Source organism: Trematomus bernacchii, unplaced genomic scaffold (assembly GCF_902827165.1).
Source record: "Trematomus bernacchii unplaced genomic scaffold, fTreBer1.1, whole genome shotgun sequence".
NCBI classification, from domain to species: Eukaryota; Metazoa; Chordata; class Actinopteri; order Perciformes; family Nototheniidae; genus Trematomus; species Trematomus bernacchii.
Genome location: NW_022987605.1, coordinates 1,459,125 through 1,486,779, shown reverse-complemented (window position 1 = coordinate 1,486,779; position 27,655 = coordinate 1,459,125). Strand labels below are relative to the sequence as shown.

The following is a 27,655-nucleotide window of genomic DNA, read 5'->3' as shown; positions in this document are numbered from 1 at the left end:
GTCAGTTGATTTTGGCCGGTCGTCTTTCCTGCAACGGCAGTTTCCTTTCTCCTCCTGTCATATGAATTGATCGCTTTAAACTCCGCACACGGAGCTCTGATTGGTCAGCAGGCAGTGCTTTCACTGAGTTGATCTCTTAGCCTGCAACCTAACCTGCTCCGGAGCAGGTTTGCCGCTCAGCATAAGTTACCATGGAAATCTAGCCTGCTAAAAAGAGAACCAGCGTCGTAGGACCGGAAAGCCCGAGATTTCCCTGAATTTAGCCGGCTAAGCGAAAATCCAGCTTCGTAGTACAGGCCTCAGGGCTCCGTATATTTGTTATTTCTTTTCTGGCAAAAAAAAAAAAAAATGAAACACCAAAACAGTTAGATAAGCAGGGTTGGAGGAAAAAAAAGATTTCAGAATAATATATATGATGTGTTTTATAATGATTGATCATGAAAGTGTTCTCAAAGCTGCTAAAGGTGCAGCTAGTTTGAATGACTTTGTATACTGCAGGGTAGCTTGTGAATTTACTCCAGGTGGAACTAAAGTCTGATTTAACACTTGATTATATTTCACATCATTCATCCACATCTGTAAAGTAACTAAAGGTATTAAATACATGCAGTGGAGGAAAAGTACACCATGTACCGCTGAACTGTAGGGGAGTACACAGTAGCAAAACATAGAAATACTCAAGTAAAGTAAAAGTCATGATTTTATTTGTTTTGCTCTGCCATCATCACATTAGTCTATCATTATTTGTTACAAAAAGTTAATATCTTACGTAAAATAAAGCTATGTTAATTCTGTTTTCATTTTGTTTAGTTTTTCCCTTAAAAAATAACCGATGAAAATACCGTTAAAGTACCGGATCGAACCAGAAAATGAGCATAAGATGTCCTGAGTCAGCACTTTGAAGTCGTCTTGGTGTGTCACAGCTGTTAGCCAGCCAACACATCCACACACACTCTACTTCTGGTCCATCTGAAAAGAGCCAGGCTACTTTTACTACTTGAGCCTCAGGTCTACATCTACCATCATAAATGACTGAGTCTAATACAATGCCACACGTTTGCAGCTAGATTTAGTGTCCAATTGGCAGGTTTATCACTAGTTGCGGGGATGCCCAGAGAGCCCCAGGGTTTCATTCCTGCCACGTCACAATTGTTGTCAGTCTGAACACAAGAACTTCTGGTTGCTCTTTTTAAGTCATTGTTTCAATCTTGTAACTATTACAAAGTTTGCATGACAAAATATTTGTCTGTTTCTTTTGACAACACGTTTAATAAACAGCTCATATCACGATAAATATTGTTTAGCACAATATAGTTGTGTGATATATTGTCATAAATATAAGCTTGGCAAGTCGGAGTTTTTAAAATGTCTAATACACAGGAAAACTGTTAAGCGTCAAACTCAATATTAAAATAGACAAGAAATAAGAGAAAAGAGACTCTAAAAAAAGAAACTGTTAGACATTTATCCAAGGTGTGAGAACGGGCAGAGATCTAAGAGATCACCACATTCCTGACATTTGTACTTCTCACATGCTTGGATACACTTTAAAAGAAAGCAGTCTTCCACGTGTGAAGATTTCAACAAACCACATGGACTAGCAAACATCAGAAGATGTGCCTCATAATATTCTCCCGGGCACCTGAGTGAAGCCTCAAGTGCCATTTGAAACCGAAGGGCAAATACACTGTAGTGTAGCAGGTGATTTAAAAAGGTCACATATTATGCAAAATGCCCTTTTTCATGTCTTTTTAACATACAGTATGCAGTACAGTGTATATGTCTCCCCTGTGTGTTAAGAGATCTGATCCACATGTTTAAACTCCTGTCTAAAACAGAGCGAATCAGGTTGGAGATCCAATTGGACGTTGTATGGTGTTTTTGTGTATTAGCCATACTGAAACCATGATAACCCTCACCCACCTTCCCAATGATCGTACACTCTTGTACAATACTTTGCCACTGCAGGAGGCAAACTAAATACCCATCACAAGTTCTGCTTTTACCTTCAATGTTCTCCTGCGACCTAATAGAGTGGTGATGCTAAATTCAAGTCTCAGGTACCTTTTGATTGGTCGAACTCATGTGATGTCACATAACGAGAACAAATTCAACAATAAAACCAACCCTTAAAGGTGGGGTAGGTAATTTTTGAGAAACCGGCTCGAGATCGCTAGAATTTGAAAATACACAGCCGGAACAAATCTGCCACTTCCTTATAGAGCCCCTCCTCCAACACACACGAACGCGCACATGAGCAATGAGGGCATGAGATAAGTTTGTGCACAGATGGAAGGCTGACAGGCAGGTAAGCCATCCAGTTATTTTAGCCGGGCCGGCTAAAAGATTGGTCGTGCTTTTTACAGTACTACAGCTTCCACAGATGACATTTTTTTATGGATTTGTTGTCAAAGCACTTCAGATATTCATTGCTATCAGGATGTTAAGAGCATTCCATGGAATATAACAAAAAGTGTATCTCGAGCCGGTTTCTCAAACTTACCTACCCCACCTTTAATAGTGTTGCAACTCTCTGGTTTCAGTGTCTGTTTTAAGGTTGAACTTAATCCGTTGTGGTTTATATACAATATCCTACGGAAGGGCAATTAGTATATAATAAATCAGATGATCGGCAAGAATAATAGACAGAATAATTTATAATCAAAGTAATCGTTGGATGCAACCCTACAAAGAAAAACACCATAAACAACAAAACAAAGACTAATGGGCCACATTAGTATTTTGTGAAGGGAAGACATTTCAAAAGGAGATGTGTCAGCGCACAGAGAAAACAGAGGGAACAACATGATAGAAAATAAATGATAAGAAATTCACACAGTGGGGCAAACTGAACAAAGTGGTTTGAGGTGCTGTTTTGGGATATCTGTCAGAAAATCAACAACAATATGAATGCTACTATGTGGCTTATAGTGTAGTATATAATAGTTTGAACAGGGTTTCTATAGAGGACTATCAAAGGAACTGATCAGACCATAAATTCATCCTGAATTGAAACATTTTAAATACTTATTCCCTGCTTCTGCCTGCTTTTCTATTCGCTCTGAGAGCAACGGACACACATACCCACACACACCGACCAACGTTTTTTTTTTTTTTTTTAAATTGACCTATGGGCAGTCAGTTAATTGCTAGACAAACATAAGTAACCAGACATTATGTTGCCTTTTTAAGTGTGTATTTGAAAAGTCCTAATTAGGTAAAATATAGCAGAACTCAAGAGAATATACAGAAAATGTACATTTAAAAGTATTTCAAAGTTAGATAAGGGAAGCCCCATGTTGCCTACTGTTAAGTTCTTATAGAGGAAAAGGAGTATAAGAGATGTGACAGGTAGAAGGTACTGTGGTATAAACACAATATGCTCTCATAGTGGGTTTACCCATTCAGAACAACATGTTGTGCAAGTTTAAAACAAGTCATTCTAAAGGGAGTTTAAATGCAATTTTTGTCAATATACAAACCCAAATGTATATAAAAGGAGGCTGTTGCCGTGGTACAGAACTACAAAGTAGCGAGAAGCGACCTCAAGAAGAAACATGAGATAAAAAGAGAAGTGAGAACAAAAGACAGAGCGACTTCAATGTCTGTCACCTCCTGCCAACAAACAACACACAGCTGGTCTGTTGGTTTATGGGACAGCTTCTTCAGGGAGCCATCAATCTTACCAGCACTCCTTTTAAGGGCTTTTGTCCTGCTTTACTCAAAGCCACCAAAGCTGCCCTCTTCAAAGACGATAAATAGTCTTTAGTCGCAGTGTGTTGGCATCAATCTGGCTTCTTCTCTTAACTCTTGGCACAGTTAGGAGGGCCAAAAGAGAAAGGCCGGCAAACAAGACTAATCTGACCAAGAGCTTTTGGTTAGCTTGTCTAATTCAGCAGGGGCTGTCCAAACAAAACCGTTTTATTGTGAATGAAAAAGCCTAGAAACATTCCTCATTCATCTTTACACCAAGATGTCATTGAAATGTATCAGCTCAATGTTCCTCATGCAGTTCACATATTCATGCTTTTCTCAACTGTTTCAATCTTGTTCTATTCTTCTGTATTTTTCTCAACTTGTGTACCTTGAAGAAACCCAGGGAATTCTGGGTTTTTCAAACCAGAATTGTTTGCTTAGTTTTCTTTGATGTGTAAAATTGTTTAAGTTTATCCTTAAGTTAAGGTCATATAAGCTAAACTTGAATGAAAACTTAGAATAAAATAATTTATTTAAAATCTTTAATGTCCATTTTATAACTTACATTATCTATTCATATTTCTTTCAATGTAATACTATTTTTTTCAGTTTAAGGGAGAATAATGTATGCAGAGGTTAGACGTGGCATTTCTTTCTAAATGGTACTGTTTATAAAGAGGCTTAGAAAATATTAATGCAATAAAATATTTGTTAGTCATTCCTTACAATACCAAGCTTATCATGAAAATATGTTAAGCTATCTACTGCACATGTCTCTGTGATGATGTGCATGTTATGAACAAGGGCCATATGTCACACACTTGTGCAAGTGACAGATCACTCGGCTCCAGTGTGCTAAAGCAAAGTTCTCATGCTAACAGCCAGCCTGCTTTCCCTTCATGTCATCACCTACTCCACATGTCCTCCTCTCTGCTGTTTCTGGCCCCGCGCTCAGAGGAAAACAGCAAGATCAAACAAGTGGTCACATGAGAAATGAGAGCGGCGCTCGGCCACCCGAGTTGCTAGCCTGGGGAGAATCAAACACCTGGCATTTGTCACCCCACATCCCTTTTACAAGCAACTCGACCCCCAGTCTCTGTATGGGAAAGCTGAAAGGCATTTACATACAGAGCAGACAAAAACACAGGTTCTGCTAGTGCTAAGTAATAACTCCCCTGGCTAAACAAGCTGCTCCTACGGAGGAAGACACACAAAGACCCACACTTTATACAAGCTGTAGAGAATAGAAATGAAAATACCATCGCATAAAAGAAAAGTGCTCAAAGCACGGGGATTCAGACCTTTCTTCACCCTTTTTCTTCCTTCAAAAGCAAAAAGGATTAAAGGGGAACTCTATGCTATTTACTGCCGCCTCTCCCTTTTCTCCTCAGGTGTTGTAAAACCATAAATCTTTCTTGTCCACTATTTGGCTTTAAAACAGCCCGTCTTTATGGGGAGGTTCTCCACCAAATGTGCGTGGACCAGGCAACCCAGTCAAATGTCAGCCTCTTCATGAAAGGAGCCACTGTAGTTTCTCTAATCCTGCTCTTGATGTGGAGGCAGAGAGAAATACTTTGTATGTTAGTAAGTGAGCACATGCTACGTCCACAATAAACTCATTCCAATACCAACAGACTTTGAGTGTACAAAAACAGTTATTTGCTGTTAATTCAGAAACAAAACGTCATCTTGATAAAATCTCTCCTCAGTTGTGTCCTCTTCCTGTTCGGACACCCAGTTGAATGTAGCTGAACTAGTTCATGGTGCCGACCCCTCCCTCCAGTTCCCCTGCCCAGACCTCCAAGAGGATTCTCTCTGTCATCTGGTTTTATAGCCTTTCCACACTGAGGAAGGACTGACCACCAACAAACCCCTGCACCCCCTCCAAGAATTGGATATCTTTCCACAACCCCCTCCCTTCAACACTTGGTCCAGTAAAGTGGCCTGAATGCTCAGATCAGTGAGTTCAATGTTCTGGACTTGTACCAGGGTCAGACAGCTGCTTATTAAACCTCCGTGATGATGACAGGATATGGGTGTCCCTGCTCTAAGCAAACAGATTCATTCAGTCTGGTGCTTCACTAAGCTAGCAGACACCAGAACAACATTTCTTATACTTTTGGTTGCAAAAACATTTGACAGTTCAAAAAGAGGTTGTACTTACATCTGATTTGTGGGACTGGTCCTCCATATCAGAGTCATTGTGGTCCCCCAGGTCCTGGAACGGGGGGAGTGTGGACACCTTCCTGCGCTCTGCCTCTTCAACCTCTGGTCGCAGTTTACTTGTTCTCATCTGCGATCTATCCTTCAAGACTTTCTTATCCAAATGTGGAGCGTCTGACCCCAACGTCTGCTTCCCTGAAGGATCAGCAAATCCCTTTTTACGCTTTTTGGTCACGAGATCGTCAGCGTCGGAGCTGGACAGACGCTTGTTTAGCCCCGACCCAGGGGTCATCCCCTCAGTCCGATGCCCCTTGGACAAAGACTTGGGTTCCTTGAAGCCCATCTTAGGATTGATATCTCTAAGTGGCTGGTTCTCTTTGGGTTTCCTGGAAGGTTCTTTGGGGACTTTGCTGGATTCCCAGCCAGAGTCTCTGAAGGCACTTTTGGGCTCTTTCAAGTCTTTTGGAGGCTTGTCTTTGTGGTCCTTGGAGGGTTTGTGGAGTTTGGAGAAGCTGATGTTGTTGGTGCTGGTGGTTGTTGCCGTGGTGAGAAGGGTGGTGCTGCTTCCTTTGGGGCCATCCTGTGGATCAGAGCCAACAAATAAGAGATCCTACATTGTTTCAACACATCCTACAGAATGAAAGACTGTACATCAGGATTTAGCCTAGCAAGAATTCTAAACGTATGGCTAATGTTCAAACTACATGAATGCAAGTTAAGTCATGTTTGAAAAAACACAAGATATTCTAACTAACATTGTGGTGTTAGAGCAGAATCACACAGAATCATCTAAGCTACAGAAGAATACACTTCAGCTCAAAGGATTATGCAAAAGGATCCTTTAGGTCCGTGGGCAAACATAATAGGGCAAGCACATAATTAGCCACTGAAAAATAATGTCTAAGGATTGGTATGGACTGGTCTTGTCTTAATAATACCTAAAGTAAGTAAATTGCCACTGAATATATCCCAATAACCCAAAAGAGGAAAGACATGTTTTCTAATCTCTGAAAATGTCTCATGTGATCATGTTTCCTCTTGTTGTGTTGACTGCACTTTAGACTATGTGTAGTTCTTGTAAAAAGCACATTGCCAAACAACAAAGCGAGCAAAAGCTATGTCAAATGAAGATGAATGCTCTGCCTTTTACATGAGAGGAAACATGCATGCTGCCCTGTGAGAAGAAGAAGAAAATCAAAAGGGTGTTCTCAGTCTATCTATGGGCTTAAAGAGCAAACTCAGGACTTCTTTTCAGTGGTGTTGTTCGTGGCGTGAGGGGGTCTTTTCAAAAGCCACACATGCGCAAACCTTAAAAGTGGAGCAGAGGGCAATGCGGAGAAAGGAGGAAATGCATTCCTTTTAACGACGGGGCCCATTTGTCCCTGGGTCTCACCTCCAGCCTCCTTGTCAATATTTCATCAATGCCGTAAACCCATTAAAGCAGTCTAGACGACGGGGAGTGTTACAACTCTGCCCAAGCACCTCTAAAACCTTTCATTTTGCCTATCTGCTGGTGACCCCGGGACCTCAGGATGTAAAGCTGCCGATTCCTCCTGACCTCCAGCAGCTCCTCCACCGCCCCCCTCACAGGGCAGCCCAACATAAAAAGGCTTTAGTGCTCTGGACAGGACACAGCGCTCTGACACGGCTAAACCTTTCAGCACCGTGACATTGGCAGGTTAGCAAGTGGCACAAGTTCATGTAAATGACTGAAGGGCGTATAATATTAATAACACTGTCAGCACATCATCATTACAGTCATATAATGAGTATGTTCTTTACTTTCCAGAGATGCATCGTTTTGAAGAGAACAAGACGTCTGGATCAAGCAATTTACAACTTATAATATATTTTTGGATGATTTTATTGATAGCAGTAGTAGAAGTAACATTTAACCCTCAAATATACTATATTATATTGTATTCAATAAAACAAAAGTTAGTGAAATACTTCAGGCATGCTTGTGAAATTAAATGATTGTAATAAATAACAGATAGAAACTAAAGTGTCTGAGACCTTTTGTCCTATAGCCATGATTTATTACAACAATATCTAATGTGTTATAGTACCAGTGCAATCATTCTCAACATGTGATGGAGAAAGAGAGGGGTTTGCAAGTAGAGCGAGAGCGTGTGTGTGTGTGTGTGTGTGTGTGTGTGTGACCTCCTGCTCTACAAGTAATTCATCACACACACAGTGTTTAGACTGGAAACTGTTTCCATGTGAAATGGGCCTCTCCTAACGTGGCTCTTAAATGACACTATTTAAAGGGACTAAAAATACACTTAATGGAAACATCATGCTGGCTTATAGACAGACAGGATTCTGATCAGGGCTGCAACATCTGCCTGCTCTTTTTAATCACTTTTAAAAACTCACTTTTTTAGAATTGCTTTTATGTGATTCTACTTTTAGTCTTATTTAATTTTTCATGAATTCTCTTTCTTTGTATTTCTGTTTTATTATTTGCTTTAATTAACTTCTCATGTTTAGTTTCAGTTTTTTTTAATTCATTTGCTGTCCGTGGATTTGTATGTTCAAGCACTTTGTAAACTATGTTTTCAAAAGGTGCTATATAAATAAAGTGTATTATTATTATAATTATGATGATGATGATTCAGTGCTGCACACGATAATGTCTCAAATCTAACAGGTAGCTTCTAAAACTTATATTGTCAAACATTAATGCTTCTATGCATAAGAAGTCTTCAAAGGACATGTAGGAAAATAGATTCCCAGCATGCTTCTCTGTCAGTGGAGTCGGTGCTTATGGCTCAGCAGCCAAGATTTAGTTTGCTTAAGCCTTTGAAATCTTTGAGTTTAAATTTCCTGGAGGTCTTTGAACCTGCCGAATATGTGGGGGATTAAAGCCTGCATACTTTTGAAGAAGTGAAATATTACAGAGCTGGGTGTGGCAGAGAGTGGGTGGGGGGGGGGCGGGGGGGGAGTGTGACCTGGAAACAACGACACTGACCTTTGACCCGTGAAAGCTTTTGCTCTTCTTTTGGTCCAAGAAGGTGGATGTCAGCGAGCTGGGGAGTGAAGGCAGCTTCATGTGCTGTCCGAACAGAGAGGTGGAGCCCTCCTGCATCACCATCACCTGCAGGAGGACAACCAGAAAAACACATATTCAGAGGACTCTTTGCTTTAGATGGACTAAAGGAAAATAAGATTTGAGTACCCAAAAGTGGCCTTGAATGCTGGGTCTGATGCATTAGTTGATTTGATAAGACATTCTTTATCCACATTTTTATTGGAATATATTTTCCAAGGCTTCCTAAAGTGTTAGCTATTGTGATTCCTATTCTTTCAGTCGCAATAGAAAAGACTTCAAAAACGTTTTGAAATTGAAAAACAAGTTTAACTGTTTCTTCAAAGGCACATGCATTCACTAACATTTCAAAAGAATCGATTGGAACATTTTTGCCAATTCATATTAAGACCTGACCTCATCACACAAAGAATAGCCAATCTAATCAATCTTGAATCGTTTAAAAAGCGTTATAAATCAGCCCCCTGAGACACATTTTGTATGTGTGATATTGTACTTCATAAATACACTTTGCTTGATGGTCTAGTAGAAATAAATGTAGGTTTTGTTATTAGCCTCAAGAAAGACTTAACAGTAATTAATTAGCGCACTGGCCTCTTCAAAGCCAAGAGATGCAAATGTATTCACAGCACACACTTTAACATCTAAAGCGGTCTGATTTGCTGGAATATCGTGCAGTCATTAGCTGGAACCATTGCCAGAATATGCAAGTAAAGACAACACAGCTGCCTCACTGTGTCTGTGCTGCAGTGCCGAGTGGCTGGACTTCACCCAGCCAGGATAAAAGGACTGGGTTTGTTACACATAACCAATTACAAATCACTTTGGAGAGATGTCCAATGCTGTTAGCATTACACAAGTTTCCTCAGTTAACCCAAAGCATGTTGGAAATCTTACATTTGAGTCTTCTGAACTTTGTTTGTTAGGATCCCGCTGCTGTTAAAGAGAGGGACAACAGAACATATGAATAATCAGATCACAATCTATAAAATGCAAATCATTTTAAGTTATAATAAAACAATAATCTCCACAACACTGAACAAGGTGTGGTGAAGGAACTTGGAATTGAATACAAATGTACAAATGATATACTAAGATCTTTCAGTAGTGGAAATTAAGAATGATGGTTTCGATATGGTCCGTGTCAGCCATTGAGCTCTTCTTGAGGCTAAGAAGAGGGTGCAGGGCAAAGTAAATAGAGAGCACTTAGCTCCAGTCATAAAACTTCCACTACAGGGGTCCTCTGGCAGAGGGCCAAAAGACTGAACACTGAGGAAGCAACTATTGATGTCCCAAACCCATCCTAAGGATTATATCAGGACATGTTTGGGGAATTATAGACATTGGCTAAATAAAATAACATATGTGAACTGCTCTATCGAAATCAGTCGGAAGTCGCAACGGCTCATTTCAAAATAAACGTGGATTTGCGTAAAAAAATAGTTTTTCGGGGTTCGGGTGTTTTGTTTGATTTTAAATAAACAAAGTCTTGGCTTTCAGAATATGAAACTTTTATTTCCAAAATCACACGATAAATACATGTTTGAAGCTTGTAAAGGGAAGATGACGGCTCTCACTCGCACCCTGCTCTTCCGGTGCGCCGCCCCCCTCCCTCCAGCTGAAATTATGAATGTAAGGCGTATAGTAATCATAGATAACACGGTAGGGTCCGTTACAGTTTGTTTTCATCTGATTTCAAATAAACAAAGTCTTGGCTTTCAGAATATTAAACTTGTTTCGACAAATTCAGATGATAAATACAACTTTGAAGCTTGTAACGGCATAATTACAAGCGGAGAACGGAGTAACTTGACGTCACAGCAGGCATAACAACAGCCGGTGTTTCTCGTGAGTGTTTTCCCCGGGAAACAAACACATACACACAAACACAAAAATACACACACACACACACACTCGCGAGCTTCCCCCAGACCAGTAATCCAAACGAAAATATTTTCCCTCCGTTATTACTTTGATCATTTGCTCCGCTAATAACCAATCAGATCGATGGATTCCAGAGAAGAGGAAACTTTAAAGGCCTTTTTCTCAAAACGATGACTCGGTGACAGTCATTATATAATGTGACATATTTTGCTTAATATTTGGAGTACAACAACAATCCTGATATCATTAGAAAGCTAGGAATCTCCTCTTTCCAACAATGTATACAACTCAAAATGTGTCTTCGGGTCAATGCGACTGATTTCGATAGAGCAGGTCACATATTTACTTGACAGTATTCTGCTTGTGTTGCAGTGTAAAGGTCTCATTAACAACTAAACCAGCATTTTGCTCCATATGCAAGTACAGATTACAGTGTGTACATGCGAACCACTATTTGGTTGCTCTGGGGATAAACTGTCCTTTTACAGAAACCCAATATTGTACATTAAAGAGTGGTGCTGTCTTCACTCAACTTTCTCCATATCTTCACCAGAACAATCTTCTCGACACCCACCGGCACGTTTTAAAAAGGCGATTTAACTCAGAACGCCCTACTTGATGTCACAGAGGAACTCCACACTGCCAAATCAGCATTCCTCTCCCCCATCCTCCTGTTAGACTATTCAGCAGCATTTGACAAGAGCTAGCAAGCTCTCAACTTTCCCTCTTCACATTCTACCTCAAGGAACACAATAACAGTACTTCTTGGATTTACTCACTAGTGGGGTCCCCCCAAGGTCCTGTTCTCGGTCCCTTCCACTTATTCATTCATACGGGAACACTTTCACTCAGTCTTAAAGACAGGCTGACAGTACAAATGTTTGTCCGTCCAACTATCTGAATTGCCTACAAAATAACTAATGTCCATTCCACATCCACTACATAGTATATCAATATACTCCAGCCCGTACACAAAGCTCTGCCAAACGAAAAGCTACCCTTTCACTACAAAGTGTAAATCTGTTCAAACAGCAAGTTGGCCTTTAAATATGGTAAAAACAATCTATTTTAAAGTTAGAACCTATAGCAGCTCAGCATCATTGCTGAAGTTGTTTTTGGATTGTATTCACATGTTTGAAAGCACTTATTGTAAGTCACACAAAAGCCTCAGCTACATGACTACATAATAATGCAATGACACCATTGTTGGCATAATACACAGATTCACTAAGCTCTGACAGTCAGAAAGCTGTTGTTTCTCCTTTCTTATTGGCAAAGAGCAGCGTATCGAACACTCGGCTAGTAACTTCTCGTTTTTATGAGTTGCAGTCACTTTCACCGCTTAAAATGTCACATGTGACGGCCAGGTCATATTCCTAATATGTTAATTCAGCGAGTGACTGTATGTCAGACCAAACATGGCTATTGTTTGGTTTGTGGATTTCTGGGGTTCATGAACCAAGAACTTGAATATTTACAAAAAACATCTTGTGAAAAGCACGGATGAATCTATTAAGTTACATACTTTATCAACATTAATGTTGATATAAGATTAGACTGTCAATACCAAATTACAAGTAGGAACTGGGACAAAAAAACGTTATCAGGACACCCTAGCTGCATCTAAAATGTTTGGGACTGAACCTTTCCAGGAGAAATACAGGGCTTCAGAAAAGTTGCTGTTTTCCATTAAGACATGTCACTCAAGTCCCAGCCCCACCCCTCGCTCTCTTACCCCTCCAGCTTTCAGCAGCTTATTGCGAAACTCCTCTGTTGGGCTGTTGAAGGTGAGCTTCTCACAGCGGAGATGATTGACAGGTGGGTGGCCGTCCAGATGGAGGAAAAGGTCGTAATCAAAGCGAACTTTCTTCGGTTCTTCCTGAGGAGAAGCGATCATCAACCCAGGGAGGGAAAAAAGAAGGCAGTCAAAATCAGTTTGTCAGGACCTAACTTCACATCACAAGGTTGCATCACTAGAAGACCACAATTAGATTTTTGTTGAGACCATTTGTAACTTCCTCTTGTTCTCTACAATGATAGAATTAGGTGTGCATTTACTCTGCATGGTTATGTCATGGCACAACCTTATACACAGTCTCGAAAAAATACTTCTGGACTACTGGAAATGTTTATAAAAGCTTCAGAATCCTATTGGGAACACTGCAAACTGAGCACTGAGTCTGGGTTCGTAATCATGCTGGAAAATAATATATATTAATGCAGAAAGTGAAACTCAAGTCCATGTGGTTTGTCTATCATTTAGTGTCCACGACTTTAATGAAGCAAACTCAACATCCAAAGTTAAAAGCATTAAGTGTTAATCTGACCATGGTCAACTTGAGAGATATTGTTTACCACAGTTTGGGTAATTTTACAACAAAATTGTCTCAGAGAAATTTAAAAAAGAATCCCATAATAGGCAACAACGATGACTCAAATATCAGAATTATAATAATTAAAAAGTCTCACTGCATAAGAAGAATGTGAAAATCTAATTCTGAATAATAAAATGCAAACAAAAAATGTTTTCTAAAACAATTAAGATTTAGAAGGGCTATTCTTCATTGAAGAATTCATTTCTTCCATATTAACAAATATTTTGCTTAAAAAGCTTCCTGGTGGACTAGGTGATTAAAACGGTAGCCACATTATTGCAATATCTTCAACCCTCTTTAATATCATTTTTTTTATTGAAAAAAGCAATAACATACATTTTTAAAGCCATAGCATTCGGTAGTAAAAAAAACCTGGTGGACCAAAAAGATTAAAAGAGACTGAGAATCAAGCAGGTGTTGTACCTTATTTCTGAAGTAAACTTCAATAGGTAAGATGAAGCCTGCGTATCCAGACTCCTCCACTTTGTACGGGGGATCCTTGATAACTGAAATGAAAGAGAAAATCACCATTCAATTAAAGGTCATCAACGCAAGGCTAACAAAACAGAGGGAGTTTTCATAGAATCAGTGTTAAGTGTGTGTGTGGTGGTTGCTAAGGGAGAGTTGTTCACATAACACATTATTATTACATTTTCTGGAAGCAAAAACCAGGTAAAGAAGGGTATGGAATACAACGACTGTTGCCTTTGCGACGGAAAGTCTTAATGAACTGAGCCATTAAAGCTGCATCGCCATTCTCCTGAGATCTCATTAACTCCCATTTCTATTGTCTATCAACACAAGAGCTGAGTTAAATTAGGAGCAGGGCCTTCAAACGGTGGGAATCGACCCAGTTCACCACAAGGTGAAGCTTCCCACTTGGGCCTTTGGAGACAAACAAAGTCTACGAGAGCTCAGGTGGTCCTCCCTGGAGGAGTGTGTTTGTCAGCCTCTCTCCCAGTGGACTCTGCACAAAAAGTACCAATTAAGTCCATGTGGAGAGCTGAGTGTGTTTACTGGAAGTAGAAGTGAAGCAGGTCTTAGCTTGGTTCATCTTCAGATAATGTCACTGTGATGCAAAGTCTGAATGGAATATATAGAAGATGGGGGGACAGAGCCTTCTCCGTCGCTGCCCCCCCCTCTTGTACTCACTCCCCAAACACATCTGTGACCACCTCAATCTCACCATGTTCAAATCACAAATCAAAACTCCCCTTATCAGAACTGCTTTTAATCTGTAATTAATGTTGTGATTTATATATATATATATATATATATATATATTTTTTTTTTTCCTGTATGGCGAATACAGCTGCTTTATTTATGTCTGTATGAAGTTGATGTGAGTGTGCAGGGAGCAGCTACAGGTTAGCTTAGCCTGATCGATCAGTGGCCTGTACGAAGATGCCAGTTCAACCCTGTATAGCTCTGAGTTATCTGGCTTAACTAACCCTAACAAGCGAGATCTCGCTAAGCGGTCCTACGACGCTGGTTATCAACTCAGTAAATCAACCCAGGGTTTCTCTGTCCAGCGCATTCACGTGAAAGGGGCGGGCGTACTGACCGACCAGAGGCCTGTACTACAAAGCCGGATTTTCGCTTAGCGAGGTAACTTCAGGGTTAACTCTGAGTTTCCGGTCCTACGACGCTGGTTCACTTCTTACCGGGGTAGATCTCCATGGTAACTTATGCTGAACGGCAAACCTGCTCCGGAGCAGGTTTGGTTCCAGATAAGAGATCAACTCAGTGAAAGCACCGCCTGCTGACCAATCAGAGCTCAGTGTGCGGAGTTTAAAGCTATCAAGTCATATTACAGGATAAAGGAAATATAGTTTAAACTGCCGTTGCAGGAAAGATGGCCGGCAAAAATCACCGACTGTGTGAACGTGAACATTAATAGAATATCACCTCCCATCTTCAGAGCAATCTGACTATTATAACATTAGCGTTAAGAAAGCTTACTTAAATATCTGCCACAACATAAGTAACCGGATCAAAGTAACATTACGTATAGTCCGCGGCACTGCTGCAGACGTCGATGTGTGTCCCATTATCATTCATATCACATCATCAATGTGTTGCTTTTATCCTGGATAAAGTGTTTAAGTTTAAAGTTTCACTTCTTCATATTTGTCTAATATTATAGTTTACTTTTCATTCAGGAAGTATGACGCTGCGCTGTCCATGTTTGTGATTGGTCAAATGTTGCTAACCCCGCCCCTTTCATGTGAACGCGCACTCAGCCGGACAGAGAAACCCTGGCTTGAGTTACCGAGTTGATAACCAGCGTCGTAGGACCGCTTAGCGAGATCGCGTTTGTTAGGGTTAGTTAAGCCAGGTAACTCAAACATATCTAGGGTATGTTGAACTGGATTCGTAGTACTGACCAACCTGGTCTCACCAAAATACGTGAAATGTACACGTCTCCTTAACACCGCATTACGTGGTGGAGACACGGAATCTGCTAAATGACGTGTCGGCACCACGGAAACAACCCCAATATAAAGTGAATGAGGATCCTTTTTCGTGGTGGACACACGACTTTCTGCAACGTCCCGCAGTGAGCTTAATGTTGTTTTCTACTATATAAAATGTTTTTAAAATGTACTTTACTAGTAACTCACGGGAGGCTTCTTTTATTTAATTTGTATTCATAATCATTTTTTGTATTCGTCAGAATGTATTATGGTGCATTAGTTACTAAAAACAGTGCGTTGTGTGTAATACAACTGTGATTTTTATTAAATTATTTTGTTTTTAAGGAAGGCCAGAGCTTCAGCTGTGTCAAATAGATTGTTCCCTTTAGATTACGTTATTTAAAAGACAATTATATTCCTATTTGATCATTTCCCCCCTTATTGTAGGCTAATATTAGTCATTTGAAAAATATATAATGATGATAATGGTGAAAACCAGTAACCATCATCATTCCGATCATGTGGGGGGAGTGGTTTTCACCATCATTATATATTTTTCAAATGACTAATATTAGCCTACAATAAGGGGGGACATGATCAAATAGGAATATAATAAATAATTTAATACAAATCACAGTTGTATTACACACAATGCACTGTTTTTAGAGAACAAAAAATCGTAACTAATACATTCTGATGAATACAAAAATATATTGTGAATAAAAATAAAATAAAAGAAGCCTCCCGTGAGTTAATACAAGCTATAAAGTACATTTTAAAAACGTTTTATAGAGTATAAAACATTAAGCTCACTGCGGGACGTTGCAGAAATTCCGTGGTGCCGACACGTAATTTAACAGATTCCGTGTCTCCACCACGGTGTTAAGGAGATTGGCCAGGTTGGATTGGGAAGGCGGTCAGTCTCCTATAAATGTGGTTGGGAAGAGAGGGGAGGGGGGCATTTTGTGTTTGTTCCTTGCTGGTGAACGCAGCACCAGGCATGACGTTTTGTGTTCCTGTAAAAGAATATGGAAGGTTAAGAAATAAAATGCCTGTTTATTTTTGAAAGAAAACCCTCTCTCCACGTATCGTTTTTTCACCTGCACCTCACATTGTAACAATACAGTACGTGACTAAGGCCCAATCCCAAACCACTCCCTCGACCCTACCGTGACGGAGTGAACTCCGTCTGTAGCCACACTCGCAGCTGAATGAAGTTCCCTCCTGTCAGATGGAGGGAGTAAATACAGCGGCAAGCTTTGGGACAAACTCCCCTCTCTCCGGCAGAAACAGGAAATGCCGTAACTGTATGTAACAACGGTTTCAAATCAGCATCTCTTAGACAAAACATGTAAATTAATAACTCAAATAAAACTCCAAACATCTTTCATTGTGTTACTTTTTTGTAAAGCTCTTTTAGTTTTAAACCTGATGTTTATAAGCTTCTTAGTTTTTGCAACAGTCTGTAAATATACACAACTTTATAATAAAATGAGCACATTGACCTTTTTCTAGACTAAACACAGGTAAACTGTGACTTTTTTTACATGGAAATGATTTTTTAAGATTGACAAACATCATATGTGTAATTCATGGCACAATTCAAACGGGATCGAAAGATACGTTTTCTCTCCCCATTGACTTCAATGCATAATTTTTCCGAAATAAGGTCCCATGGGGCGGAAGTAGATGGGCGTGACTTCGCCACTCTATTGGGCCTAAGTGTTGCACGGCCAGATACGGCTCGAGAAGCTGACTCAGATGAATGAGGCGAGTAAACACAGTTGACAGCCGGCGTGAAACTCGAGATATTATTCGCATCGCGTCCGGTGTGAACGCACCATCATTACAAGTATTATATAATTACAAAATAAAATCGCCACTCTCAGTACAGCGCCACTTTCCGAACAGGAAATGCACGCAAATACAATCTTTTATATTATTAATAATATATATACATATATATAAAATAAAGACATCTTGTATTTTAGTTACACCCGCTATTGATTAATTTAGTCAACATTGGACCTTGACACCGTCCACATAGCTATAGTGAAATAATATCATCGAAAACATTAAGCCTCTTTGATTTAATAATCGGAGCTGAAACCTCTCTGCTATCTCATATAACACACACTTCCTTATTTATCTTTGAATAATAATACCGTAAAAATAAAGACGACTATACTACGGTCCTTCGGTCCTGAGATTAGCGCCTGCAGGCTCCATGGACCTGTCAGCTCCGGACAGCGCAAAATGCGTATATGAAGTGCTACGTCATGAACGCAAGAACTGGCTGCCTCGCTAGACTGGCTGCCTCCGCTCTGACCTCTCAACTGTATGTGTGCATATAACTGTGTGTGTATTTTAATGTATGTGCATGTTGTAAAAAGTGTGTTCTGTGTGTACTGTATGACCTGTATAAGAACGCATGTGTGTGTACGACAGAGTGGAAATTGAATTTCCCCCTCGCGGGATTAATAAAGGTCTATCTTCTTCTTCTTCAGTGGTTTTAAACGGAAGACAAATATGTGTGGATCAAAAATACATATGTCAAACTTTTTTCTGTATTTGGATTTTATTTACATGTCTATGAAACGGAACACATTTGTGTGTGCATTGAAAAACAGTGTGGATCCGGAAATACAAGTGTGACTCCTTTTGTGGATCATGAAATACAAGTGTGAATCCTTCTGTGTGCATGTGTGTATTATGAGACTGTTCTGAGCCCATACATTACCATTATACTACGGTACCCAAACTGTTATAATCAAAGTTAGATAATGACATGGTAAGTCTGATACTAATGACTGTTTTTATTACAAATGAAAATTATAAATATTTTAAAATCCAGTTAATTGTGAGGTTAGTTGGCTGAAATTACTTAAAATAACTAACTCATTAATTGACAAATAATGAAGGCTTCTAATGGCATTACACAACTTTGATTGATATAGACAATGTACTCATGACCTCGGACACATGTCACACTTAATGTTTACTTACTAGCTTTTTATTGAACGTTAATCCCTATTTCAATGTCTTTCTCAGCTAGATTTTTGTTGTGATTATCACAATTCTCCTCTTTTTGCCATTGCTATTAAGCTTTATCTATAGTTTTTTTCCATCACTATAACAATAAATACAATTGGAGCTTATAATATATAATAATAATAGTATGCCATAATAATATACTTTGGAATCATACTAGTGTCGTGTAATTATCAATATTTATATTGTAAACCTTAATACCATTAATACGACTGAATTAAAAATAAAAGTTCTGCATTCAAAATTGTACTTAAAGGTAGGGTAGGTAAGTTTGAGAAACCGGCTCGAGTGCGCTAGAATTTGAAAATACACAACCGGAGAAAATCTGCCACTTCCTTATAGAGCCCCTCCTCCAACACACACGAACGCGCACATGACCAATGAGGGCACGAGATAAGTTTGTGCACAGATGGAAGGCTGACAGGCAGGTAGGCCATCCAGTTATTTTAGCCGGGCCGGCTAAAATGATTGGTCGTGCTTTTTACAGTACTACGGCTTCCACAGATGACATTTTTTATGGATTTTTTGTCAAAGCACTTAAGATATTCATTGCTATCGGGATGTTAAGAGCATTCCATGGAATATAGCAACAAGTGTATCTCGAGCCGGTTTCTCAAACTTACCTACCCCACCTTTAAGTAAAAGCATTAAAGTATAAGCAATGCATCAAGATTTACTTTAAGTACCAAGAGTAAAATAACTCATAATGCAGAATGGTGCATTTAAGCACCTTATATTTGAAATGATTATATATTAATTATCGATGCATTAATGTGTTTTTTACATAAATGTTGCACTTGGTAAAAGTGTTTTTTTTTCAAATTACTTAATATACTACTGGGTAGTTTAACCTATAATAATATATGATAATGTATTAGTCGATTTATATTTTGTACTGATTATCTAAATCAGCAAAGTAACTCAATTTGTGAAATAAATGTAGTAGAGAAAATACTCACTAAAAGTTCTAGTCCCTTAATTTGTTTTACCTAGGTACAGTATTTGAGTAAATGTACTTAGTTACATTCCACCACTGAAAATAGAGGTTTCATACGTCAAGTGAAGCATTATGCTATGTGGAGTCCGATTGGGTGTCAAAGTAGCACCAAATAAAAAAACAACGGTTACTTTGCTGTATAGGTAACGTTTTTCTAACCCACATAAGCTAAACCACTCCAGGCCTCTCCAGGGCCGCAGCAGTGATTGATGGCTGGGCTGGCTGCTCTGAGGTCAGCCTCACCGCTGGGGCCAGGCCATCCTAAACCCAATACCACCGAGCAAATATTATGAGTTACAGTTAATTGTGCAAGTGGGTCAGGTTCAATTACACCCAGCTAAAAGAGCGCATTCACCAACTCACCTTTATGTAAACCTAGGTGGAGAGGGAGATGAGCTGACCCCCCCCCCCGTGATGGAAAGAAACCTTCACACTCCAGCAGAAAGTCTGTACATGTGTCGCCATATTCTTCTTATTTGCGTGGATAACTGGGTAGACGTGATGTCATACTGAGATATTTTCAGTGCAGTGAACTCGACAAGAACATTTCCTCAGGTTTTTCCTTTTAACAGAAAAAGGCTAAATCTAAACAAATATACTTGACACATATTCCTTAAATCTGGTAAATAAAGAATTGTGACCAAGAAGTGTACTGTATGGGGAATTTGTAAAAAAAAAATCTTTTAAGGATTTCTTGATGGAAAAAAACCTCTAATTCGATACTTTTTATAATTCATCTCAGACATATCTGTAGTATGAACTAAAAGATTTGGGCACCTTGGTGATATAGCGGTTCAAGTTGCTGCCCATGAACGGCAATTTACCGGTTTCATCTCCAACCAAGGACATCTCCCATCTCGTACCTCTACTGTCACTATGCTGCTGGAAAGTAAAAGAATACTTTACTTTATGTGCAGGTCCATAACCACACTTGACTTAGTAAAAGCTCACACTTTTCAAAGGCTTTATTGTCATGTGCACAGCAGCTACAGTGTAGAAATGGCAATGAAAATCTTAAGACCCAAGCTCCTCCAACATTGCAACATAGTTATATAAGACATAAAACAATAAAGAAATGAAACAAATAGTGCAGGTTATGTTGCAGACCAATGTGCAAGTAATGCAGACAAAGTAAACTATAAACATGTCAGGAAAATAAATAAATACAATAAGCTAAATAATGCAGATAAGCATTTATCTTATAGTAAATACATGTATTTACTATAAGATATAGACTATTCTTCTTAATATGTCATTTTAAGAAGTTGATGCTAATGATTTTCCTACATGATATTAAGTTCAATATATTTGGGTTTTGGCTTATTGTCAAATGACATCTTTAATAAATATCAGCCGAGCGTTGAAAAAATAAATAAAAGGGAATTTAATACTATTATAATAACATTTATAGAAGAAAAATGAAATGCGATCTTTCCCTCTGTGCAGATTTTAAGTGACAGGTCAAGTTATGGTTAAAATGAGAGAGAACCCTGAAGAGAAGTCAGTGCAGCGCGCTGGCTGGGGTTTAGTAGTTCAGGTTGAAAAGGTTAGTATTATGTGAAGGAGCGTCTGAGAGGCAGGATGCACAATGCGTCCACTGACCTGTAACGGAAACCTTGCCAGTGGTCCAGAAGCTTTCAAAGAGGTACAAGGCCGTGTCGTTTATTAACACGGCCTTGGTTTAAACCAAGATGCCAATCACAGAACAATGCCAGTCACTATGTATTTGCCCTTTCTACACAGACTGCTTTGTAATGAGGCCGGCCCAGACAACAGGCCTGGCCATAAAACAAAGACAAGACTGGAAATAAGAAATTCTTTAGTGAAGCTTGTGGCTCAAATATGAGCTCCTTCTGCTCGTTCGTCTACTGTAAAAATCACGCTTTTTCCTAATGCAGTCATTCATCACAGCATCCGTTGTCCAACAGTCATTTCCACATACAGTGAGCAGCGGAGAGGAAGATGAAGCATGGTTATTTATGAAGCCACAAACACTGTCCAGTTTGAATTCAACTGGAAACATGTGTCACTCATTAGCTCAAATAGCACAATATGATATGTCAGCACCCCCCTGCTGCTGTTCTCTAATGCTGTCATCAAGTTAAAATAAGGCTTTAAAAATTGCACTTTATCAAAATACTCTGGACCAAAAACATTTTAAGGGGAGCTGTTTTGAAAAGCATGTCCATTTCCATGCTTAAATACAACTTGCTTTGAGTTGCATTTCAGTTTAAAGTCTTACAACCAACCATCTACATTACTTTTTAAAGCATGTTTGATTTATATTATAATGACAACCAACATGCCAAATATGTCCAATGTCTGCTCATGTGACTGCCTGCAGGTAGAGCTGGTACAAGCAGCAGGTGTGTTAATGAAGTGTTGGATTTTTACTCCAAACTTGGCTTATTTTCAACATTGCTTTTGCTTATAACGAATTCTAAAGTTGTCTAAATATCCATCGCAGTGATTTAGTTTGTTTATACAATCTCCAGGATCAAGCTCCTAAAATATAGCTTCTCAATGTACATTTTGATGAGATTTTCTCTCCGGTGATCACTTAAAGATCCTAGAAAATAAATTAATGATCAGTGTCATTTCATATGTTTTTGCTGACCTGATACTTCTGAGTTTCAGTTCAGATACTTTTAGAACTCCCCTAAAAACTAATTCGATGTTTTTTTTAATGTACAGTAACGGCAAAAGCCTAAGTTCTCAAATGCTAACTGTTGTCCAAACACAAATAGAAACTTAAAAGAAATTGTTCAAAAAATAGAATAAGTAAACACGATAATGAATCAACCAGACATTCAATGTCGCAGTGAGCCTTTACTACTCCAGACAATGAAACAGTTGGATCAGAGCATTAATCAATTCCTGGAACAAACCACAATTGTACGACGGGGTAACAGTCTGAAAAATATTGACTAGCCATGATATGAACCGCTCCAACAACTGTGGATGGTGATTAGCAGCTCAGTAGGGGGGGGGGTGTCTCTGGTTGAACGAGCACAGTCCCCAAAAACAACGTCACACTATAGTTTTCTCCACAGTCCCGCAGGAACTCATCCGACCCAAACGACCTAAGACCCTAAAACACAAAGGAGGTCAAGATTTATCTGCCAAGATTAAAGACCCAAACGTAAGAAACATTCACGTTGTGTTGAAAGCCAACTCTGGAACCTAAGTGGCCTGACAGGTGGCAGGTCTGTAGTGGTAATGGGTGAACAGGGGTGGAAAAAGGCATTACCCGCCTCACTTCTCATCAAGTTAAGTAGTTGCACTTGGTTGAACCGGGGCTGATTTGAAATAAAAAACAAGCAGAATTCCCATCCAACCAGCATCCTAACCAGGAACAGGTGAAGCATTAGGCGCTTTCACACCGGAGTACTTTTCCCAGGAACTAGGCCGATAGTTCTTGGGATTTTGGTTTTACACCAAAAAGATCTGGAACTAGAACCTAGTTTGCGTGAACCTTTTCACCCCCAGATAGTTCCTGCTAGAGAGGTGGTACTTTCAATGCATTATTAGCATTAGCATTAGCCCAGCGCACCGACGGAGAGAGACTAACTTATGGCAACACAAAAGAAAACATGGGAGCGGTGGAGTGATGAGGAGGTGTCGGCGCTTCTGGCGATTTACTCGGAAGACGCTACCCAGCAGCTTCTACTGAAGCCAGTCCCCAACGCTGTTGGACTCCGGGACTTCGGGTGGCAGTATATGCCGTGAAGTTGTTTGCGGCCTGCCAGTAAACCCAAAGCAGAAGAAGAAGAAGTGACGTCAGCGGCTCATTTGCATAATCCTCCCTCAGGGACCGGTGTGAACGCGATCTACAGGACAGTTCCAGGGACTAAAGAGTTCGGGGGGACTAAGTACCGCAAAGTACTTGGTGTGAAAGCGGCTATTGAGAGACGCAGATAGAACATTTGTCAAAAAAAAACAAGTCAATTTGAATTACCCCAACAATTACACAACAACAACATGTTCAGTATGCACATCCTAGACTGAGGCCCGATCTCATTTCATCAAATGTCCCTCCTCGACTCCTCGGTCCTCCGGTAGTGACCCGGAAATGAATTTCAGCGCGCCATGTTGAAGGACATCTCATTTCTCGAAATGCACATCGAGGACCGAGCATCGAGCGTCGAGGAGGCTCTCTGGAGGAGCTATAACCGAGGATACACTGATGGGTCCTCCACGGTCCTCCACGGCTCCTTCGTGGATGCATTTCCGGCAACAGTGATGTTTCAAAGAGTCGTGACGCACGGACGGACTGATCTCAGCCAATGACAGCTCTGCATGCATCCCCTGGATATTATTTTATTAACTGCTTTCATCGCGACGCGATGTTTACAGTGAGAACAGCTGTGAGGTCCGTGCAGAAAGCAGAGCAGTGTGTAAAATATATATCACTCAGTATAACAGGCCTACTCTCTTTATTTGCTGTAGTTTAGTAGATATCTACAAACAAAGTCGATATTTTTCTAAAACCATTTAGTGCTTCACATAATAAAATACACAACGGCTGTAGCCTGATGATATGCTTTAGGAGCTGTAGGTGCGTGTGTGTGGTGTAGGTGTGTGTGGTACAGTGTGTGCGTAGATGCAGTGGACAGACAGGTCTCAGTTGGTTTGGTGTCCTCTGCTTACTTGTAATACTTGTAAATAAAACTTTTGGCCCGTCATTTATTTCCCTCATTGTAGCGACCAGAGAGGGGGGGGGGGGGGGATATATCCAGTCTCTGATAGTGTTACGTTATTATGAGAGTGCTCTGTTTGATTCTGAAATTGTATATATTTATATAAATATATACATATGTGTGTGTCTGTGTGTATGTCTGCATCTGTAGCCTGTTGTCTCATTATACCGCACTGTGAATGAATTAAAAGTAAATATATAAGTGGTCATGAACACATTTCTGTCCATCAGACAGAGGGCTGCTGTGCCTCCTGTCATCATTAATGGACGTCTCTTTAAAATGACCACTGAGGAGTTCTCATTTCTCTAACCGCCTGCTGCTTCCCCTCCTTTCTCCTCGGCTCCTCCGCTCGCATCTCCTGTGGGCGGGACTAAGTCTCGAGGATAGGAGTCGAGGAGGGGAGTCGAGGAGGGACATTTGATGAAATGAGAACGGGCCTTAGGCTCCGTTTACACGGAGACAAAAACGAACAGAATTCGATATCAAAAAAGTCTTCCATCCACACGGAATCGGCTCAATAAACGTGTCCGTCCACACGAGACCGCTCGACCCGCTGGAGACGCTGTAGTACATATGCTGGGCCTGTAAGTGGCGCTGTACTTCCGCCACAAAATACACCAAAAGCACTGAATAAGACCCCTGGGCATGGTTGCCATGGTTGCCATGTTGCCCTTCTGTTTATTCTCCGTGGTGGATTTAGCAACATGTAGTTCATGTAGTTCTCCATGTCCACTTGTAGCTGATGGTTGTGGTAGAGGAGCTGTAGATTTGGGTGAGCAGCAGAGGTGGGGAGAGGCAGGGCTCTGGCTGTTTCGGCAGCCTCGGTTTTTATTTTTCTCTCTCCCCGAGGCGAGCGTGTGCTCCTGCTGTAAAAGGCAGGTGCACCGCACCCACTGCCACTAACTCTGAGCCTGGCTCCGAGCAGGACGTTCTCCCCGGGTAGTCCACCAGCAGATGAAAAACACCCACCTCTCCGCCTCTTCCAAGGGACGAGGGAACCGTGCGGGGGGGTCTGCTGGAGGCTCCTGCTGGGTGCACTGTCCTGCGAGATACCGGGACCTGGTTCGAAACACTCGGAACACTGTTGTTGTTGGCGAAACACATCAGCAATGATGCGGGTGACGCGGGGGTGAGCAGGAGAGGTGGGGAGAGGCGGGGCTATGGCGTATAGGGCGTACACGCGGAGCCGTTTGGCCCCCCAGAGCGTTTCGTCCGCAGATCTACCCACCTTGGGACCCGTTATCGTTTGAGGGCTCCGTTTCCACGGTTCCGTTACGGCCTCGTATGGACGGTTCGTCCACACGAGGCCGTAACGGAACCGCGGAAACGGAGCCCTCTGAGAACTGTAGAACTGTAGCGGATACAACCTGTTCCTTCTCCGTGTAAACGTGGCCTTAAACCACAGGTGTGAATGGCTTATATTTTAGCATGAGGACGGTGCACATGGAAAGCTATAGACTGTAGTAGTGAATCCCCTGGGGAGCATGACTTGACTCAATAGGGGGTAGTTTCACCATGTTCTGACTTTTTATAGACTAAACATATTCTCTGGGAACAATAAATATCCACAGCAAACTCAATAACATTTTGAACTAGACGGACTCCTTTTTTATGTGAGGTTCAGAACTATCACTAGTACTTATTTAAATGGTTCAACAGTACCAAATAGCATTGTCAAACTGTAATTGTATCAAACAGATGCAAAAGAAGCAAGCTGATATTTGTAAAAGAATAGAATGAAAAGCTCCTTGTTATACACTAATATGTTATTAGTATTATATTATAATATATATATATATATATATATATATATATATATATATAATATATATATATATATATATATATATATATATATATATATATATATATATATATATATATTATAATATATATATATATATATATATATATATATATATATATAGAGAGTTTACACTGGAAATGTGGCTAGTGCTGCAACAAACAATTATTTTGATTATCAATTGATAATATTTTTCTTCCAATAATAATTGGAATATTTAAAAGTAACCGAACACAATTTCCAAGTAATGCCAAATGAAGAAATCCAGATTTGATTAGCGATGATATAAAAATAAGGAAAAGTAGCAAATACTCCATTTATTTCATTGGTGAAGAGGGAAACCATGGCTGGTTTGCTGATTCCTGACTCAAATCTAGCAGCTATGGTGTGTCGAGGTGCTGTAAATAAAAGACAAATGTTTTATGGCAGGGGTGAGTGAGAAAGTGTGAAAGAGCTGCCAAGAGACAGCTCATATAAACCATGCTTCAATAAACCACTTCCTCCAACCTCCTTTCATTGACTGAAACCGAGGGAGAGCCGGCATTTACAGCTCAGTTCCTGTTATTTGGTGGTGGCTGCCCCGTCTATCTGTCACACCCCCCCCCCCCCCCCCAATCCATCCTTTCATACCAGCAGCAGCCAGCAGCCTTCAGCTTGCATGGCTCTTGCTTTCTTTGTGTTCCATCTATACAAGTAGGTATGATTTCGGAGGAATCGTAAAACAATTACTGGCAAATTCCTGCAGCTCTTTGATTTTTGCCAGACACTGGAAGAAGGAGGCAAGGGGGGGGGGTCTTAGGACCTATTACCCCAAAAGTTGTGTATTTTCTACCAAAAAAACACTGCTTCCATTTGTACACACCAACTCTGAACTGCCAGCAAATGATCTCAGAACAAACTTCCATCCGTTTGATCACAGTCATCCGATGTGTTCTTTGTTTCATGAAAGCATGTTCAGTAAGGCTAATCCCCTGAAGAGGATCGTGCAGCCCTTCTGAAGATACTCCCTGCTCCTTCCACAATCAAATAAACAACTTTGGGCAAATCAAAACACTATGGGCAAAATGCCACCTCGATAAACTCTTGAAATAGGAATCCGCAACTGCTCAAAGCTTTTGCATCAATATGCAACAATTGGTCAATTAACCAGCACAAAGAACACATTTCATGAAATCAGGTTATGCGTCGCTAGACAAAACTATTAATAGTGACAAATCTGCATATTTAATCCGTCTTCCACCGATTACCCGGTCGCTTATTAAATCAGTGGAATAAATAATTGTTACTTGCAGCCCTTTGCTTTATTCAGCCAGGAAATCAGGTTTCTGTAATCCTGTACTTTAACTACGGAAAGCCAGTTGGAACATCACATTAATGTAAAGAGCTTTTATTCAAATGCATGTGAACATCCCTGACTGCGTAAACGTCTATTGCCATGATGCATTACCCAGCCAGGTGGAGACTTAAAGAGGAGAGAATAGTCAAAAGCAGAAACCAACATCTTTTTAGTTTTCAG

General features: G+C 40.2%; 1 protein-coding gene across 5 annotated transcripts in view; it reads right to left on the bottom strand.

The window, feature by feature from the left end:
• mllt3 (MLLT3 super elongation complex subunit) overlaps positions 1–27,655 on the bottom strand; it is a 53,484-nt gene that overhangs the window by 10,215 nt on the left and 15,614 nt on the right. For 3 of the 5 annotated variants that reach the window (XM_034130897.1, XM_034130893.1, XM_034130896.1), the window contains exons 3-7: positions 13,594–13,676; positions 12,531–12,674; positions 9,809–9,847; positions 8,834–8,959; positions 5,861–6,439 (exon numbers count right to left, since the gene is read on the bottom strand). In XM_034130897.1, coding sequence (XP_033986788.1) covers positions 5,861–6,439; positions 8,834–8,959; positions 9,809–9,847; positions 12,531–12,674; positions 13,594–13,676 — 971 coding nt within the window. The remainder of the gene's footprint in view (positions 1–5,860; positions 6,440–8,833; positions 8,960–9,808; positions 9,848–12,530; positions 12,675–13,593; positions 13,677–27,655) is intronic. The other 2 variants (XM_034130894.1, XM_034130895.1) reach the window with 2 other exon arrangements.